At 41.7% G+C, this 19462-nt stretch overlaps 1 protein-coding gene across 1 annotated transcript; it reads right to left on the bottom strand.

The window, feature by feature from the left end:
• Positions 1-7819: 7819 nt before the first annotated feature.
• Positions 7820-8422, bottom strand: LOC136148325 (interferon omega-1-like). Its single transcript, XM_065907845.1, has one exon. It carries the CDS (start codon positions 8420-8422, stop codon positions 7820-7822), a length of 603 nt encoding a protein of 200 aa, XP_065763917.1.
• Positions 8423-19462: the final 11040 nt, after the last annotated feature.

The following is a 19462-nucleotide window of genomic DNA, read 5'->3' as shown; positions in this document are numbered from 1 at the left end:
ACAACAGAAAGGCTGGGGCATGGCTGCTTCTGATAAAAGCTCAAGGAAGGACAAGTCCTGAGTCTGTCGACTGCCCTCAGCTTTGTAAGACCAGCCACCTGATTTTTCTTTCCTTTAATCCATATGTGGTCAGTATAAGGGGAGAAGGAAGAAGTCACATGCAACAGTTCATGGGAGATGGGCAATCAGAAGCCCCGTTGCTCGAACACTAACCCTGTCTCACAGGGTCAAGGAGACCAGCCTTGCTGTGCATCTGTGACAAATCCACCTGGGCAGTGAGAAGTTGCATTGAAAAAAATTAGAGTGAAAGGGAATGAAATGATTCCAAAGGATCCTGATCTTAATCTGCGTAACAAGAATTATGATATTAAAAATAAAACTGAATTTTATTGGTTGCTAACCCTAATCTCCCTAATATCCCACCTTGTGGTATGATCACATTGATGGGTTGGGTTTCTTCGGGTTTTTTAAGAATTTTAAATGTATTTATTTTATGTATTTATTTGGCTGTGCCCAGTCTAGTTGTAGCATGCTGGATCTTCTTCCTTGCCTCAGATGGGATCTTTACTTGTCGCATGGGAAGTCTTGGTTTTAGCCTATAGGATATAGTTCCCTGACTGGGAACAAAACATCAAAATTCTAGGAGAGTTAGACAACTTTCCTGAACCTCTTCCTCAGCAAAGAACTTCAAGTGCTGCAGGATTTCTCTCCATTACATACAAGGCACTGCTCAAAAGGGAGGAAATCTGGGCTCCTGGGCTCTTCACAGTCCTGCGGACATTCCCTCTCCTAGAATGAACACTTAGGGATTCAACATGCAGACCGTTGACTGTGTTAAGGAACTTGCAGGGAAAGCTTCTCTTGGTTGGACTGAGGGTGGAGGAAAGAGGTTACTATTGGTTCTATTGATATGAAAGACTGCTGTCATTCACTCAATTCCACATTCTCAACCTAATTTGCAAACTTTGTATTATTTGAAGTAAAGGATGTCCTCTGTGGCTGCTACTAAAGTTGTCTTCATGTTTTAGAACACAAAATGAATGTCTGGTATTGGCTACACTCAGGAGCCCCAGATTGTGTGAGAGTAGACCTTCCTGCTGCTCCCAGTCCCTCCTCTTCATCAGCTCAGAGAACCGGCCCTCAGCTGCTCTGAGCCTGTGCTGCCTCCTTCCTCCTCATCCTGCCTCCAGAGTCCTCTCCCCTGCTCCCAGGAGGGCAGTCATCATCCCCACCTGACGCTCCTGGAATCTACATCGCCAAGCACGTTGTCACGTGTGTGTGTGCGTTCAGCACACTTTGGTGAGAGAATGAAGAGAACTCTATGAATTAACCCATGTTTGTCGTTATGCCACTATTATCTGTAGACCACCAGAACACAGGAGCTATAGTTCTGTAAATAACTGAAGAATTCAAACCCTATGTATTAGACCCTTATGTATTATGTATTCCTTTAAAAAAGGAAATGCAGAGAGATGTGGCAGTTTAAAAATTGGTGCAATTTAAAAACTGTCAAAATAGACTATGGAGTCACACCTCTAAGTTCTCTTTTAGACTAAAGAAGAGAGATTGAGCCTTGGGTTTTTTCTTCAAGCTGAGTTAACTCATATAGATGAATATCTCCTTTTGGACTGAGACTTTTCCATGAGTACATTTCATGTCCAGTGTAAAAACACATAAGAAGCATCGAAGCTGTGACATTCTCTGATGCCCAGAGTAGAAGGGAAAAGTTTTTCAGTGGAGACAAAATTGAGAAAAGTGCAGAAAGTGACAATTCTGACCTATTTAAAAATCTTATTTGCGGGAAGGTGCTGGGAACAGCTGGATAAAGGCTGACGAAGCCCGACATCTGCAGCATCACCAAACTCACCAGATGCCAGCCCCTTCCCTGATGACATGGAGGGTGATGTTCTCTAGCCCTGGAGAATGGTGATCATCACCATTGCCACCCTCTGAGAGACCAGGAACCCACCAAAATCAGCACTTCAGTGAAAATGAGTCCCAGGGCTCCAGCTCAACAAATGCTCAAATCTGCCTTTCCTGCGCCCCAGCAACCAGGAGGGCACCACAGAACTCCCTGTAACAGAGCAACTGGCCCTGCTCTCCCCGCAGACCTGTCTCCAGGTCCAGTGCCTCTAATTCCAGCTCCAAGTCCAGGGGGGACCTGGGGAGTCCCTGTAGGCAGGAGCCTCCAGCTGAGCTAGGTGCTTCTGAAGCCCAGGGAGAGCCTGGGGCCTTGGGAGTTGTGAGGAAACTTCCTTTTTGGGCCAGACTGCCCAGGGGAGCTTTGCAGGGGTTTTGCTCACAGTTTGATTTCTGCACCTGCCCCTGCATCCATCCTCCCCTTCCTCGGAGGAGATTTTAGCCAGAGCAGTTTATACTGGTGCGCATTTATGCTGCGATTGATGGCTGAAACTCTGAGCTCTTGTGCTATGTTTTCAGATTCTGGGTTGTTTCTGGGGAAAAAGACTAATTCGCGGAAAGGGGAAAGACATCTACATTCTGGACAGTAATCTAGATATTGGGACCATCCAGTGGAACGACTTGATGACAAGACTGAGACTTACAGGAGCCCCTGGGGAAAGGGAAAATGATTTTATTTAATATAAATGATTAATTACTCCTGCAACATCCAAGTAGTTGAAAATATTTTAGAATGTGTGAATAGTCTGAAACTCACACCAAGTTGAAATATTTTCCTTATGTCAAAACACAACTTTAAGTTCCTGGTTTCAGTGGAAGCAAAATCATCTGTAATATTTTCAAAATTACTTCTTTCTTCATATCAGTTTAATTGAGTGAAAGCCATATTTGACAAATATATGACCCAGTAACTACCTTAAATAATCTCAATTTTTGAAATCTTTTTATCTTCTCATTTCCTTTAACTAAGGATCTTATGTGAAGCTTTCAAATTTATACATAGTTTTGCATTGGAGAGTTTTATTAACTTTTTTAAAATGTCATTTCATACAGATAAGTAGCATTAAAATTCACAATCAAGATGTTTTTTATTTCAGCATAATGTGGGTTTACACTTAATACACCATTTCCTACCTAGTAAGAATCTTATATGCCAAATGCACAGATTGCATGGTGACTTGATGCACACTAAATGTCTCGATGTGCTTGGGACAGTCATGAGATTATTGTATTTGCTAGTAAAATTTTTAATTGTGCAGATATACTGGTTATAATACTAGAAAAGATTAACTTATTCTAATTTGCAGAGGTAGAATTTTTGCATTAAAAATTAGAGTTGAGTAAGGCTCAGATATGGCATAATCATTTTTAGGGTAGACATGAATTAATGGCGAAACCTTTGTATACACCTGTCACAGTAACAACGCTCACTGCTGTTTAATGTGTCCCTGATGCTTTATATAATCTACTCATTTAAGATAATTTTGTAAGTTTTTATATTAACATCATATAGGGAACATAACATGAGATGGTATATTGAATGGAGTACAGTAGTCTCATTATCCCTATTTTGATTTTAATTGGAGACTAATTGCTTTACAATGTTGTGTTGGCTTCTGCTGTGCAACAATGTAAACCAGCTCTAAGTACACATATATCCACTCCCTTCTCCCTATTTTAAAGCTGAGAAAACTGTAGTATAGGACAGAAAAGTTGACTGGACTAAATGATGCAGGAATTTGAGGGAAAAGTAAAGAGATGCCCAGATAACCAATATACTGGTCACCTGAGAAGACAAGAGTAACCCACAAAAAATGAAAACAAAAAAATGTAGCAAGATTGTCATTTTCAAACAGTCTAACTGGTAAAACTGTTTTAAGCTTATCATTATGATTATTATCATTATTACACTTACACTTTTATTGACACCCCCGAGGACCAGCAGTATCCTACCATTGTACAGGATGCTGGGTGGGAATAAGAAATGGAGACTTGCTCCTGCTCTGGGGAGTCAATTCCTCCCCATTTAAGGGACTGTCAGTTAGAAGGTCCTGATGGAGGATTTGGGGGGGGAAGGCGGGAGGGGTGTTTAAAACTAAAAAGCAAGGCCTTGATCTTGAAAAGTACAGACTATAGGAAATTCTTAAAATAATAAACATTGAAATATGGTGAATGAAATGTAGAAATTGGTGGGATCTTTGTTGATCAATTTTTATAAATGAACCCTGGCTTGTTACTGCAGAAACTTGGATATGACTCAATAAAAATATTTTCTGTACAGTATGTTGACTTATTGATTTTTAAAATCTTTCTTAGAAAATCATACTGTTTGAAGACAGAAAACATACCTATTTCCAGTAATTAACTCTCTGTCCAAATCTCAGCCAAATGTACGTCCATGGTGGTGAATAAATATATGGTAGGTGTGCATGAGATAGTTCAGCATATTTCAAACGGTCAAATATCAAAGTTTTGACTTAGCTTCTGGTTCAAGATGGCAGAGTAGAAAGACATGCACTCATCTCCTGCAAGAGCACCGAAATCATTACTAGGTGTTGAAAACCATCCCCAGGAGAATGCTGGAGCCCACCAAAAAAAGATACCCTACATCCAAAGACAAGGAAGAAACTGCAATGAGATGTAGGAGGCACTCAGGCACAATAAAAATAAATCCTATTTCTGCCAGATGGGAAACCAACAAACTGGAAAACAATAATACCAAAAAAGTTCTCCCACTGCTGTGAAGGTTCTGAGCCTCATGTCAGGTTTCAAAGCCTGAGAATCTGGCAAAGAGATTCGGAATCCCCAAGGAATCTGACTCTGAAGGCCAGTGGGATTTAATTACAGAACTTCCACATAACTATGGGAAAAAGAGTCTCCGTTCTCAAAGGGGACAAACAAAATCTTGCGAGCACCATGAGCCACGTGAAAGGAGCAGTGACCCCACAGGAGACCGAACCAGACCTCCCTGCTAAGGTTGGAGTCTCCCGTGGAGGTGGGTCAGCAGTGGCTGCCGTGGGGACAAGGGCACAGGCAGCAGCAATCCTGGAAGCTGCCCCTCAGCGTGAGTCCCCTTGGAGGTTGCAGAAAAGCAAACATTCATTCAGTAATAATGTTCCTCACTTTTTTAGTACAAGAAGTGGAAAAATTGACTTCTGAACGCTTTTTTGGTTTTGGTCTTTCAGTAGCAATGCAGAAGCTCAAGGAGATGACATTGCCAGCAAGTATCGACAAAGGACTTTATGGAAAAGAGAACTGGGATACAACCCGGCATGTCGGGAGCCGCCAGGACGTGCCCAGGCCGTGACAAGGTCATGGGACGAGAGAAGAACCTACAAGACAGTTCTCCCCCTCGAGGTTGTCCCGGGGGCCCGGTATGTCCCTTTCCTCCCTCTGTCTTACTGTTGTAGGGCTTTCTATTAATTTTTGGAAATACATAGTAATAAGGCCTCCCTGGAAAAGTCCAAGCCTTTTTGGAAATGCTCCTGATTGCTCTGGCTCAGGACACTACCATAAACATCAAGTCAGAAAAAGAGAAAAGGCCACAGGTATAGTTTGGCTGCTTGCTTAAAAGATTATAACATTCTAGAATAGAAAAGAGTAGAGGCATTTAGATTTAGAAGTTGATATCTGCTTCAGTTTACTTGCTCCTTGGTTGAGAGGGTTTTCATTATTGCCATTTCCTTGCTGCTATTTGTCCATTGTTTCCCTTTCTTTAAACAACATGGGATATTATGGGTATTTTTGTAGAATTAGAAAATGGGGTACAGAGGATTTCAATAGAAGATTTATATTTACCAACTTCACTGCCATTATCTCACTATTAATAGAGGTGTTTTTGCTGTTTAATAGTTAATCATTGTAAATAGAGGTTTTGTGGTTTCAGGTAAAGAAAAATATCAAGGTTTTTCTCATGGTACTATTCTCAGAAATGTCAAACATGTTACTGTGACCCATCCCATGTATTGTTTTATTGTCCAAAGAATTTACACTATACCTGAGATTTGTAGAATATTGTTTTGTTAGAATGAAAATGTTAAGCCATTGAGGCAAGAAGACTATGTACAGGACATTTAAGAAGAAATCCTGTAATCAGAAACGTTCTAGATGAATGCATAGGGGAAAATCATGGGGAAAAAATTATTGACAGGAGCACGAAACCAATATGTAATATGTGGTGACTTAAGGGGGAGGTAACGTTCATTCCATAAAAACTGAGCTATCCTAAAAATTTAAAAAAGCTACCTCTTCCACGCAACCTTCTGTGTGTGTCTGTCTTCTTCCTCGCCGACGCCACTCATCCCTTGGGTGTTCCTGGACCCACTGGGGCAGGACCCCGACACCGGCACGGCCCAGGACTGGAGAGCGGAACCATACACTTCACAGCGCCTGCTCTTTGCTTCCTGCCTCTGCATGTGTTTGATTATCTGCAGGGACATGCGATCTATTCTTTCCCTATTATTCCTGTTTATATTAGATCAAAGCATTTTCTACCAATCCCGCTTTCTTAAAGAGTTTCCTTCAAACTCATAGAATGCTTTTAGAGATATGAAACCCAGAAATTGGAATGCTCTTCAGCATACAGCAAAGGAAAGTCCTCACACTGAAAGCCTATGGAACTAGCGCCCAAGGTGAAAAGAAAACACCTTTGCCGGGGGCCTAGCACTTTCCAGTGTCGCCTTCCAGTCACTGTCTCAGGCCAGCTCTCCTTTCTCCTCCCTGCGGGCAGCCATCTGTGATCCTCACAGTCCTCATGATTTCTGCCAGGAGCGCTTGATGCCTCTTGTGTGAGTGAACTCATTGAATCCAAACAGTAATCCTGTGAAAGCTACTCTTATTGTCCGCGTACTAAAGATGAGGAAACTGACCTGTTGCGTTTGTGAGATTTTTCAGGGTCACACTGTTGGTAAATAGCAGGGCTGGGATTCAGAGGTTTTGGAATTTCTAGAACTCTCTTTCACTTGGGCTCTCTTCCTGTGGCTTCCACTCTGACTACACCGTGCAGCTAGAAGAAATCAGCACAGAGCGGAGCTCCTGTGATGGAGGCAGTGAAGGCGCTGTGTAAGGGGGTGAACTGCTCAGTCCTGAGGAGGCAGGGCTGAGGAGAAGGTGGGAGACAGAGGAATAGGAGTCAGGAGCGGCCATCAACACCGCGTGTCATCAACTTTCCAGCAGGAGGGGACTGCTTCCCTCAGACATGTATATCAACCATTCTGTAATGAGTGGGTATAGATTAGTTATGCCTATAACTAATGCCTATCAAGATTAACAATTTTCTACAATTTCATATTCTCCTTTCCACTTTTTTCTTTTTAGCACACTCCACAGCTTCTAGGATCTTAGTTCTCAACCAAGTCTCCCTGGAGGGAAAACTCAGAGTCCTAACAACTGCACCCATAGAAAATTCCTAGAATGCCACCTTTTGACAGACATTTGCTAGAAAGTGATAGAACTGTTCCACAGTATAAAATGAACAAATACTATTTTGCCATGGGTATATATAGACAAAATAAGGATTTAGGTTTTCAAAAAAAAAAACTCAAGAAGTTTACTTTGATAAGTATTTAATAAATAAAACAAGTTATAATTTTAATAAAATAGGGGAATATATATTTTCTAAATTTTAATACAATGTTAACATATACATCTTTTATATGAAAATGTAAATATGATGAGATAAAATATTACATTAACTAAATAAATAAAGAATAAATAAATAATATCAGGGCAATCATCAAGTATGGACTGATACCCCTACAGCTGAGCACTTTTATATCTACTTGCTTATTACTACTGACATGTATTGACTGAATGAATTCAGTAAATTTGGTGGCTAAAGAAGAAACCAGTCTTCTGAAATGACAACACCTGAGTGTACAAAGGTGAATTGACATCTTAGTCAGTGAGAGTCACGTCCAGGTGAGATCAGATCTCCATCCATCATTCTTAACCTTTCTTGCAAGCTGGTTGACGAAGAGAAGGATCTCATGATTTCCAGTCTGACGATTTCCCAGGCACAGTCACTGTATTCCTTCTCTTGCAGGTAGACATGGATTCTCTGGAAGTACCTCTTCACGGCCAGTGTGGGGCCTGTCCTTCCCAGGGAAGAGTCTTCCTCTCCCATCACCTGCCCCAGGCAGACATCCAGGTCATCCAGCTGCTGATGGAGTCCAGTGCGGAGCTGCTCCAGGAGGGTGGTGTCCCAGGCAGCAGAGGAGCGCTCTGTGTGGAAGAGGTTGAAGCTCTGCTGGAGCATCTCGTGGAGCACAGAGATGGCCTGGGCCTCCTGGAGCTGCTCGCCCCCCACCATCTCCTGGGGGAAAGCGAAGTCCATTCTGTCCTGCAGACAGAAGCGAGGGGAGAGCCTCCTCATTTGGCCCAGGAGCCTGAGGTTCTTCCTGCCAACCAGCACGTGGTTCTGAGACAGGTCACAGCCCAGGAATCCTCCCAGGCCGTAGCTGACCAGCACCAGGGCCGTCAGTAGAGAGAGCACGAAGGCCATGGGGAAGATGAGGCTGCTGCTGGGCTGGCGGAGACGGCGTCTGGTGGGAACCTTGAGGTAGGTTCTCCGATGCCATGCTTTCTAAGCAAGGCCATTAAATAGGGAACATGGTAGTTTTCATTTTCTAGTCATTTCTGTACACTTTTACTTCCTTTTTTTTATTTTCATGTATGTATTCACAGTATGATCAAAGAAAACCATCTAAACTATTAATTTTACCTATTTCCCAATAACCTCAGATGTTCCCAGCCAAATGGATATTTATCAATGAAATGAGTAAGGTCTTTGTCTTAAGTCAGGGGTGATGTACTTTTGTAATTACACGCATTATTGCTTCCCATCTCTCATGCATAAATGTTGCTCTCCTCTTGTCCAGGAACACATCTGTAGCGCTCATCTTAGGCTCCATTTTCCCCTCTTACTTTACATGGGAATCCAGTCTCTCTTAGCTCTATGCTTTCCATATTTATTAGGAATTTACCAGATCATTCTGGCAATTAAGCTCTTTAAAACAAATGATGGGTATTCTTCAGTGTTTGATTTACAGAAGAGGCTGATTATTACAAATCCAGGCTCTTCTTCCATGTTTCTGTTCCTTCTAGAACAATTTCCTTCAGGTCCCTGTGGTTGTGCTTCAGGGGACCATGAGGTCAGAACGGTTACAGAAATCACTGTTTCTTTCCACCGTTTTCTTACTGGAGACCTGTTGCCCTCCACAGACTGAGCCAATAATTCCACCAGAATCCTGGTTCTTTGGGAACATGCAAGACAATTGTATTTTCCCAGCAGCACCTCATAAGGGAGAGATGACGTGTAGCCTCACCCTGTCCGCTAGAATGACATGGTCCACTTCCAAACCTGCTGGATACTCTCCCTGAGAGCAGGGTCAATCCTCAGAATCCTGAGGACTTGAAAATCTCCTTTCTACGGAGGGCCTGTTTACTTGTTGGGAAAAAATTTCATCTTCCAGAACCCCTTCCCTGTCCGCTGAAGTGTTTGTGGGAAGGACCCTGTTACTCTGTGGTGACTTCCTCTTCTCCTGATCCATGTCCTCAGGTGTCCATAATGTCAGAAACCCTCAGACACTAAGAGCAAATGTGTATTTGTGCAAGTAATTGGAGGAATTAATCCAACAGCACTCCTTTAACCTTAATAAAAATAAAAAGGACCCAGGTATTGAACCCGGGTGTCCTGCATCATAGAACAAGTCTTGGCCATCTGAGCTACCAGGGAAGCCCTAGCCTTAGTAGAAAAATAATTTTTATTTGACCAAGTATAGATTTAATTATTCAACCCTTTTACTATTGAGCACTTGTTTTACTGAAATTTTCTGAGCTTGAGGTAGGAGATTTAATGATGATGTTGTTTCTGATTAGAAGCTATTTCACAGAACCAAGGGTTGAGCTTCATTTGGTCATTCAGTTCAATTCAGTTGCTCAGTTGTGTCTGACTCTTTGCAACCCCATGGACTGCAGCATGCCAGGATTCCCTGTCCATCACCAACTCCCAGAGCTTACTCAAACTCATGTCCATTGAGTTGATGATGCCATCCAACCATCTCATCCTCTGTCGTCCCCCTCTCCTCCTGCCTTCAATCTTTCCCAGCATCAGGGTCTTTTCCAATGAGTCAGTTCTTCACATCAGGTGGCCAAAATATTGGCGTTTCAGCTTCAGCATCAGTCCTTCCAATGAATATTCAGGACTGATTTCCTTTAAGATGGACTGGCTGGATCTCCTTGCATTCTAAGGGACTCTCAAGAGTCTTCTTCACCACCACAGTTCAAGAGCATCAATTCTTTGGTGCTCAACTGCTGGGGTCCAGCCCCAGCAGGATCCAGGGGAACCCTCAGGATGAAGAGCATCAGTGAATGAGAGAGAGACAGTGAGACAAAGGTTGGGGGCTAAGTCTGAAGTTTATTTTTGCACGGCCCCTTTATACTCTTAACAACATATTTGGGGGAAGTGCACATTGCTTCCACACAGGTCATCTCAAAACATTACAGCAACTTGACCTTCAACAGAAACAGGATGTCACCCACATACTTTTCCTTCACAAGAGTCTTTCTTATCATTTGGCCTTCAGGCCTGCTAACATTTTATGGCTTGCACCTGGTGTGACTTAAACAACTTTAGTAGCCAACCCTGTTTTTCTTGTGATTAATTTATTTTCTTTCTAATAGGCGTCATCTCTATGGGAACTAGATAGGATTACATTTTTACAGAAAAGAAATGCGAAGGACTGCAAAAACAGCAGATATGGCACAAAACAGACTCTTAGTCTAAAAGTTAACTATCTGCAAGAAGTCGCCAGCTAATCTGTATCTAAAGTATTTTCTATTAGGCACATTTGTGGCTATTATATTTGTGGAGCTTTTCTCACCCTGAGAAGGGACCTATGCTTAATAGTTTCTTTTGTTAGCGTACTGTGCTTAGGATGTTTAGAACAATCATGAGCATTTTTTGCAATGAGAGCACACATTTATCAAACAAGCCAGAATGCCAACAAAAGGGTTTGAACTGAAGCATTTCTTTCATCCCTGGCCCCTTCATAGGATACCAGCATCTAGGAGATTTATTAATTAGGGTTTTAAGTTGGTCTTTATTCAGTGAAAGAGGAGCAGGAGAGCTCTCGGCAAGCAACACAAGAATCTGCAGCAGGGCAAACAAGAACAACAGCAGAAAAGGGGGGAGGATACAGGGTGGGGTAGAGGCCGAGGCCAAACTGGAGGGTCCCTTATCCTAGACAGCCTTGCCTGTCCGGTATTTTCTTCATGACCTCGTCATGGGTGGGATCTCCCATAATGGCTCCCAGCACTCAACTTTCTTTATAGTCCAACTCTCACATCCATATATGACTACTGGAAAAACCATAGCTTTGTTTGACTAGATGGACCTTTGTTGGTAAACTAATGTCTCCGCTTTTTAATATGTTATCTAGGTTGGTCATAGCTTTTCTTTCAAGGAGCAAGTGTCTTTTAATTTCATGGCTGCAGTCACCATCTGCAGTGATTTTGGAGCCCCAAAATAAAGTCTGCCTCTGTTTCCATTGTTTCCCCATCTATTTGCCATGAAGTTGTGGGACTGGGTGCCATGATCTTAGTTTTCTGAATGTTGAGCTTTGAGCCAACTTTTTCACTTTCCTCTTTCACTTTCATCAAGAGGCTCTTTAGTTCTTCTTCACTTTCTGCCATAAGGGTGGTGTCACCTGTATGTCTGAGGTTATTGATATTTCTCCTGGCAATCTTGATTCCAGCTTATGCTTCATCCAACCCAGCATTTCTCATGATGTACTCTATATATAAGTTAAATAAGCAGAGTGACAATATACAGCTTTGACGTACTGCTTTCCCGATTTGGAACCAGTCTGTTGTTCCATGTCCAGTTCTAACTGTTGCTTAAGCCAGCTGAATTCCATGGGCATCTCTATTCCTCTGAGAATTCAGGGCAGTGAGGACCAGCCTAGTAGGTCAGGAGAAATACCCTTTTTTCCTTTACTTGAGTGTAATATTTCATTCAGTTTTTAATACCCTATATTCACTTAGTGGCTGACTGGACAAGATTTGTCTCAGTGCTCCTGATCTAGTTCTAATTCATGATGAGATAAAGGAAAGTAAAGAAAGCCATAGGGGCTGCATCTCTATCACTTTCAAGACTTTAGATTTTGTTTCTCTTTGCAAGTTTCCTAGAAAGTACAATTGGAGATGTGTTTTGTGGACAAAAAGAAAGCAAATGTAAGTCTTCAACGTAATGAATATGGAAGAAGGGAAGTGGTTTTCCCTTGACACAGTGACGTATCCTGAGTTAGCAAACTTCAGTGCAGCACAGCTGGGGACGGGGCTGTGGCAGAGAGGAAGGATGAGGCCAGTATGAACAAGGATCAGAGAAATGCACATCAAAACCACAGTGAGGTACCACTTCATGCCAGTCAGAATGGCTGCTATCCAAAAGTCTACAAGAAATAAATGCTGGAGAGTGCATGGAGAAAAGGGAATCCTCTTACACTGTTGGTGGGAATGCAAGCTAGTACAGCCACTATGGAGAACAGTGTGGAGATTCCTTAAAAAACTCGAAATAGAACTGCCGTATGACCCAGCAATCCCGCTGCTGGGCATACACACTGAGGAAACCAGAATTGAAAGAGACACGTGTACCCCAATGTTCATCGCGGCACTGTTTATAAAAGCCAGGACATGGAGGCAACCTAGATGTCTATCAGCAGATGAATGGATAAGAAAGCTGTGGTATGTATACACAGTGGAATATTACTCAGCATTAAAAAGAATACATTTGAATCAGTTCTAATGAGGTGGATGAAACTGGAGCCTATTTTACAGAGTGAAGTAAGCCAGAGAGAAAAACACCAATACAGTATACTAACACATATATATGGAATTTAGAAAGATTGTAATGATAACCCTGTATGCAAGACAGCAAAAGAGACACAGATGTATTGGACAGTCTTTTGGACTCTGTGGGAGAGGGCGAGGGCAGGATCATATGGGAGAATAGCATTGAAACATGTAAATTATCATATGTGAAACGAATCGCCAGTCCAGGTTCAATGCGTGAGACAGGGTGCTCAGGGCTGGTGCATGGGGATGACCCAGAGGGATGGGATGGGGAGGGAGGTGGGAGGGGGGTTCAAGATGGGGAACACATGTACACCCATGGAGGATTCAAGTCAATGTATGGCAAAAGCAATACAATATTGTAAAGTAAAATAAATAAATTAATTAATTAAAAAAAAGAAAGGCTGGGACACAGTTGCTTCTGATAGAAGCTCAATAAAAGCCAAGCCCTGACTCTATTGACTGCTTTCAGCTTTGTATAATAGTCATTTGATGTTTCTTTCATATAATCCACATGTGATCGGTAATAAGGAAAGAAGGAATAAGACACACCCACCAGCTCACAAGAGACTGACAAGTAGAACCCAGTTGTTAGAACAATAGCCCTCTCTGGCAAGATTGTGGAATCTAGCTTTGCTGAGCATTTGTGTAGGTGGCAAATACACCTGGGCACTGAGAAGGTGTTTGGGAAAGCTAGAATTAAAAGGAAAGGATTAGATGATTTAAAAGATTCTGATCTTATTCTAGATAATAGTGATTGTGATATTAAAAAATAATAACTGAATTTTATTGCTTGCTACTAATGGGCTAGCCACTTTTCTAAGTTCTTTCAAATTTTAACTCAGTCCTCTCATTAACACTATTGGGTTATAGTCAGTCATGCAACTAGAGAGCAACATAAATCTTGACAACTGAACTATTCCTAATGTACCAAAGATACAAGGGAACACCTTAATGGCTCTACAATGATTTTTCTTAAAGAACCCATTAAAAAAGTCAAAAGTTCAATTGAAGATGATATTTAGGAATGAACGAAATAAGTAGATCCAGGAGAGTGAGATGGCAGAGGACCCTAATCCACTACAAATGCCAAAGGGTACTGTCTGTGGTTTTGTGGGGTGATTCGGGTGTGGTCTGAGTGAACAGAACTAAGTTCTAATCAAAAACACAATATCACTATTGTGTAGTTAGAACAGAATAGATATGTCTGCCAAATGAAGAAGAAAAAGAAAGCATTTCCTAGAGTTTCCTAGAGGTCTAGTCATCAGGATCCTGTATTTTCACTGCTGCAGGCCAGGTTCAATCCCTGATTGGGGAACTGAGATCTCACAAGCCACACAGCAAGAATTCTTAAGATTGTATGAGTTATTTCATCAATGAAATTTAGTAAAATAATGTTATTAAACCTACAGGAGCTGACTCCTGAAATCTTTGTAGTTTTAGCTCTTAACTTTTCCAGTGAGTTTAATTTCTACCCATTTTAGCTCTGATGTTTCTCCCTCAGGATGACAACTAAAATGTCATTTTCCATCTTGTTCTACACGAATGAAGTCGCTATACCCACTGCCGTCCCTGACCTCCAACACGCCCTGATAGGAGTTCAGAGGGGAGATCAGGAAAGAGGCTGGGAAAATTGACACAACAGGCCAGCAGAGAGTTAGATAATTCCCAGAGAAAATTTTTGAACCCAATTTTTGCAACTTCTCATATTTCGAAAAGCTTGGAAATCATTTATAGAGACATCTGTTCCTCCTGACTCTCAGTCACCATCTACCAAGATGTGAGCTTGATGCCATATAACCCCTTTACCACAAACACATATACACTGACCTCCCGCTAAGTCCTTGAGCAGTTCCTCAGAGCTGAGGAGAGGCTGTCTTCCAGCCTGTAGTCCTCAGTAAGTCTTCCCCCAAAACTGAACTCCTGGCTCTCACCCTGTTGGATATTTTTCAGTCAACAAGGACCTCTTCCAAGAGACCTCCTCAGGTTAGCCTGTTTCTCTCACTCACATTCTGTTTCATTTCCCACCTCCAGTTCAGACGGCTCATCCTCTTGTCCACTGAGTCCAGTGAAGACCCTCTGCTCTTTATTTTTCCAGCAACTAGTGATGATGTGGGCACTGAAGAGGCCTTATGTGTGACCGAGATGGAAGAGCGTACATGCTTCCTGGACAGAAGTATCACAGGTTTAGTGTATGTGCAGCCGAAGTGAGCGCAGCAGCACAGGTTTTGATGAGCTCCTTAGCAGAGAGGGTCTGGAATGAACCCCAGAGTCAGCATTATGATCATACATGGTTGTGTTTATTTAAATTTCTAAACTCAATCTTTTAAAAATCAAAAATAATACTGTAGGATTGAAATAAAAATAATACTTAAGAAATCATTTGTTAATAAAATGATATTTTTAGCAGTAATATAGGAATGGTTTTTGCTTGTATTAGGGCCCTAATCCTCTGGAAGGGTTCCAAACCTAAAATGTACTTTAAATGTCCTCTATCTTTAAAAGTATCTACTCAGTGCTATATGTATCAACTGGAAAGAAGAGAGAAGCTCAATCCATCAATGTCCTCTTTACCAATTGCCCACATTAAATACATGAATTTCCACAAAAATCATTGCTACTTTTAGAAAACGTGATCTTCCAGTGTGCAAATTACTGTCACGTGTCCTGCAGGGAAGGCTCTGTCCCACTGTTGCTAAAATATTAAAGCCCTGCCTGCGTCCCTTCTACGCAAGCTTGTTTGATCTTGTTTGTCTCTCAAAAAGGCAAAGACACTATGATGGAATTTAAGAACTTGTTTGGATTGCATTGTCCCCAGGTACATCCTGTCCTGCTCTGTGATAACTTGCCGGGTCCTAAGGAAGAAACAGTCTGCATGAGGGAGTGACCCTCATGCCTTCCAGGACTCTGCAGGCTGCTGTGGTGTGAACGTCACCCGTGCTGGGGACACAGCTAGAGGCCAGGCACTCGTGCTCTGTCTCCGTGCTCTCAGCATCCACTTCGGTCTTCTCATTCTCTGGAAAGGAGTGTTGTGGAGAAGCACTTGCCTCAGTGTAGTTCATCTGTGTTGTTCCATGTCCTGAAGACCTGCCACTGCTCCACAAACACTTCAAACATCTGTGTTCTCCTTCCAAGTTCTCGAGCTGCTGCTGACTCTCAGCTCCATGTTTCCTGCCCTTTGGGCTTTATGAGCAAGTGAGATTCCTGAACGAGGTGAGCTCCTCCTAGTGCAATCAGCACGGGCGAGAGCCCAGGTAGACGCCCAGAGGAGCCCCTGGAGTCTCCCCCCTTGTTCACTGGGGGGCGGGCTTCCCTCTATGTACTGTGTTTCTCTGGGAGCCTGGACAGTCTGGACCTGCAGTGCTTGGCAGGCAGAGCCGGTGAAGTCATAGGAGAGTGTCTGACAGACCTAGAACATTAACTCAGGTTCTGCTTTTTGGTTGGTGGCTTTGCCATCTTCCGGGTAAATTGACAACCAGAAAGCGTAATGGAGAAGGACACAGCTGTCTGAATGGAGAGGACACCTTCACGCAGAGTGAATGAGGAGAGCATGCTGGGGATTCCTACACTGGGAGGAAGTGAATGATTGTGATAGTTGAGTGTAAGAATGAGACCCAGGGGAGCAGAGATGAAGCAGAATGGTGCCATGTATCAGAATCAGCAGATAGGTATATGGTATGTTATATATGTAGCATGCTTTATCACTTTGTTTTCACACACGTGTATATTATTATTTTATCATGTATATAATTACATACAATTGATGAAACACTTTCCCCCAATACTTTTATTTAGGTTGTTATTGTTTTGCAGTCAGTGAAAGAGGGAGGGTAGGAGAATTCATTATTCCCATTTAGATTTATATGAAAGAAAATATGCACTACCTGTTTAGCCCTCACTCAGTGTATGATACTTGGCTACGTGCTCTTTAATGTTCTGCTTTGTCTGACTCTCCAAACACTAGGAACATTTTCACTTATTTTATATTTGAGGAGACTGAGGTTCAGGGAAGTTCAGTGGTTTCCTGTGATGACCCTGACAGAGTCTAGACTCGATGCAGGATCTCAGATCACATAGAAAGCATTTTTTAACTTTCAACTCATGTGAGTCTCAACCTTTTGTTTTCTTCTCCGGTGCTTTGGGAAGATCGGTTCTCCCGGTTGGCTCCCAAGTGCACTGCATACTCCACCTCTGGGCCCTTTGCTGACCCTTCTATACTTTCTCAACCTTCAGAGTGGAAGGTCCTCATGAACTTTAGGTCATCTTCTCATTCTACACTCTAATCCTAAAGCACAACATCCACATAAGCTTCTACCAATGGGAAATGGGAAACCTGTCTTTAGGTGTTTCTTGGGCACTTTATAGACTAATCGTCTTTATCCCCTTCTTGAGAGGCCTCAACCAGATCCTGGTGGGAAAATCCCCTTTTGTCTGGCTCTCATTGTAACAGGAAACTTAAATAATTAAGCATGATTACTGCTTTTATACCTTTCATCTTCCAAACTAAACCCTCCAAAATAAGAGGTTTCGTGTTTGGTTTTTCCACCTCTGTGTTTTCAGAACTGAAAATATATCTGATATAGAAATAAACAATTTCAAATCATATATCTGATATAGAAATATGCAGTTTTAAGTTATAACCTGCTGAAAGAAGTGAGTGATGAGTAGAATTCTTCATCCAGGTTTCAGTATGCATTGTGAATTTAAGCTATTTCTTTTTACAAGAGTAACAATTCCAAACTGTCTTCTGGGGAAGAGTTTCATAAATTAAAGGAGAAAATAATTTGAAAAACGATAAAGATAAGTATCTTTTCTTACATTTGAATACATTATAAATTTGAACATGACATTATATGAACAAAACTATTCTAAATACCATACATAGTGTGACTGAGGTAAAGTACAGGGATAAGTAGGTGAATAGTTAGAGCCTTTGCACTTTAATCACTGTTATTGACTCCTGATCTGATAATTCCTAAACCTCTACTGTACTGAGACTGGTTGTGATACTTGCTGTGTGTCCTCCAACTGCATTCTTCAGCTTTTAGTACAGTAAATGTCTGTTAAAAGTTGATGTTGATGGACTGGATAAAAGGGACTGAGGTAAATTGGCCTTGACAGTGATCATTAGCATTCATTTTGGGAGGAGTTTGGCTGTGTTTACTTGTAGTTCTGCCTTTGTTTCTGCCCTCTTGATTTTGCATGTCAGCTACACTGGCTTATGGTTCTGGATTGGCCTTCTTGAAAACAGATTTATTAGACGTGTTTGACAAGTAACCACCATAGAAGAAAGTTGTATGTCTTGTTCACCATTCTGTCATGAGCACAGAGTTCATAATAATTGCACCGAATTCACAAAGAATATTCTTAGAGTTTCCATCAGACGTCCCACCAGAATCTTCTGTTGACTTCACTTATTAACCTTCTTAAGAGAAGTATTTAATAAGCATCTTTAGCTGACATTTCTGCTGAGCCTCTTGAATCTTCATTTTCATCTCACAGTGGAGCTGTAGGGTCTGTGATGCTAGGTAATCAGCCCTCATGCTTTCCTGATTTCAGAGTCTTTGTAATTTTATACATTCTTTTTCCTTTAGTATTTTTCTGGGCAGGGCTTGTCTTGCTACTTCTGAATTACTTTCTGTATCATCTTGAGGTTGTAGCTTAATAAGAAAGTAAAAATGGAAACATAAAGGGCCTGTACCATGATTTTCCATAATGTTCAATACATCACTGATTTTCTTCTCCATTCAGCTTTCTTGGAAAGCTGTCACTGTTGGAAGCACTGAGGTAAAAGGAAAACAAATGCTATTCTAACTATGGAGAGAGTAAAAGAACTAAAGAGAATCCCCAGAGGAAATGGTGACATTGGGCCTTTGTTTCTTATTAAATTGCCACCTAATCCAGTATAGTTCCCGGTGGTTAATTCCACCCCATCAGCTCTCACTAAGGTCAGTTCCATCTGCTTCCTGTGCAGTGAATGCTTTCAACCACAGAGCAGCTTCCTGACATTCAGCACTCTATAACACAATCAAAAGAATGATACTTCATCACTGTGTGTTACTAAATCTCAGGATTTAAAGTAAATCAGATCTTAAACAGTGATATGAGTTGTTAATGCATCAAATCCATGAAATCTCTTCATAAGCAAAGTATTACAAAAAGGGAAACACTTCAGAGCAGGGAAAAAAAAAAAAAAAACCATCTTCCACTCTAAGTTCCACCCTATCCTCTCCTCAAAGGAGACAGCAAATATCTCAAAACCATTTTCTATACATATTATTAATACCTTCTCTTCTCCATCCTTCCACCTTGTCCACTATGGTGTCTGTTGATTAAATCTACCAAGCAAGCTCTCATTAAGGTGGTCCATGCCATCTCTTTTCCCAAGTAAGAAGCACTTTCCATCTACATGTTCATGAATGCATTGAGTCTTAAGTGGTTGCAGCCTTTGCATCTCTGTCTTCTCACCATTCTCTCTTGTGCTGTTAACATATGGCCATTCCATCTCTGCTTCCTTTGTGGCATTCCCTCCCTTTTAAGACTGAGGTCATAGGACTCAATTTTCAGTGCTTTTCTCATTCTATATCTCGTCCGATTTGATCAGTTCTTCTGTTACGCCTTACACTTTACGGAATTGCTTGTAAATTGCCATCGCCAATATCCAGTGAACATTTGCACTGAAATGTCTACT

The sequence above is a fragment of the Muntiacus reevesi genome, chromosome 17, assembly GCF_963930625.1.
Source record: "Muntiacus reevesi chromosome 17, mMunRee1.1, whole genome shotgun sequence".
In the NCBI taxonomy this organism is placed as follows: domain Eukaryota; kingdom Metazoa; phylum Chordata; class Mammalia; order Artiodactyla; family Cervidae; genus Muntiacus; species Muntiacus reevesi.
This window is presented reverse-complemented; position numbering and strand designations above follow the sequence as displayed.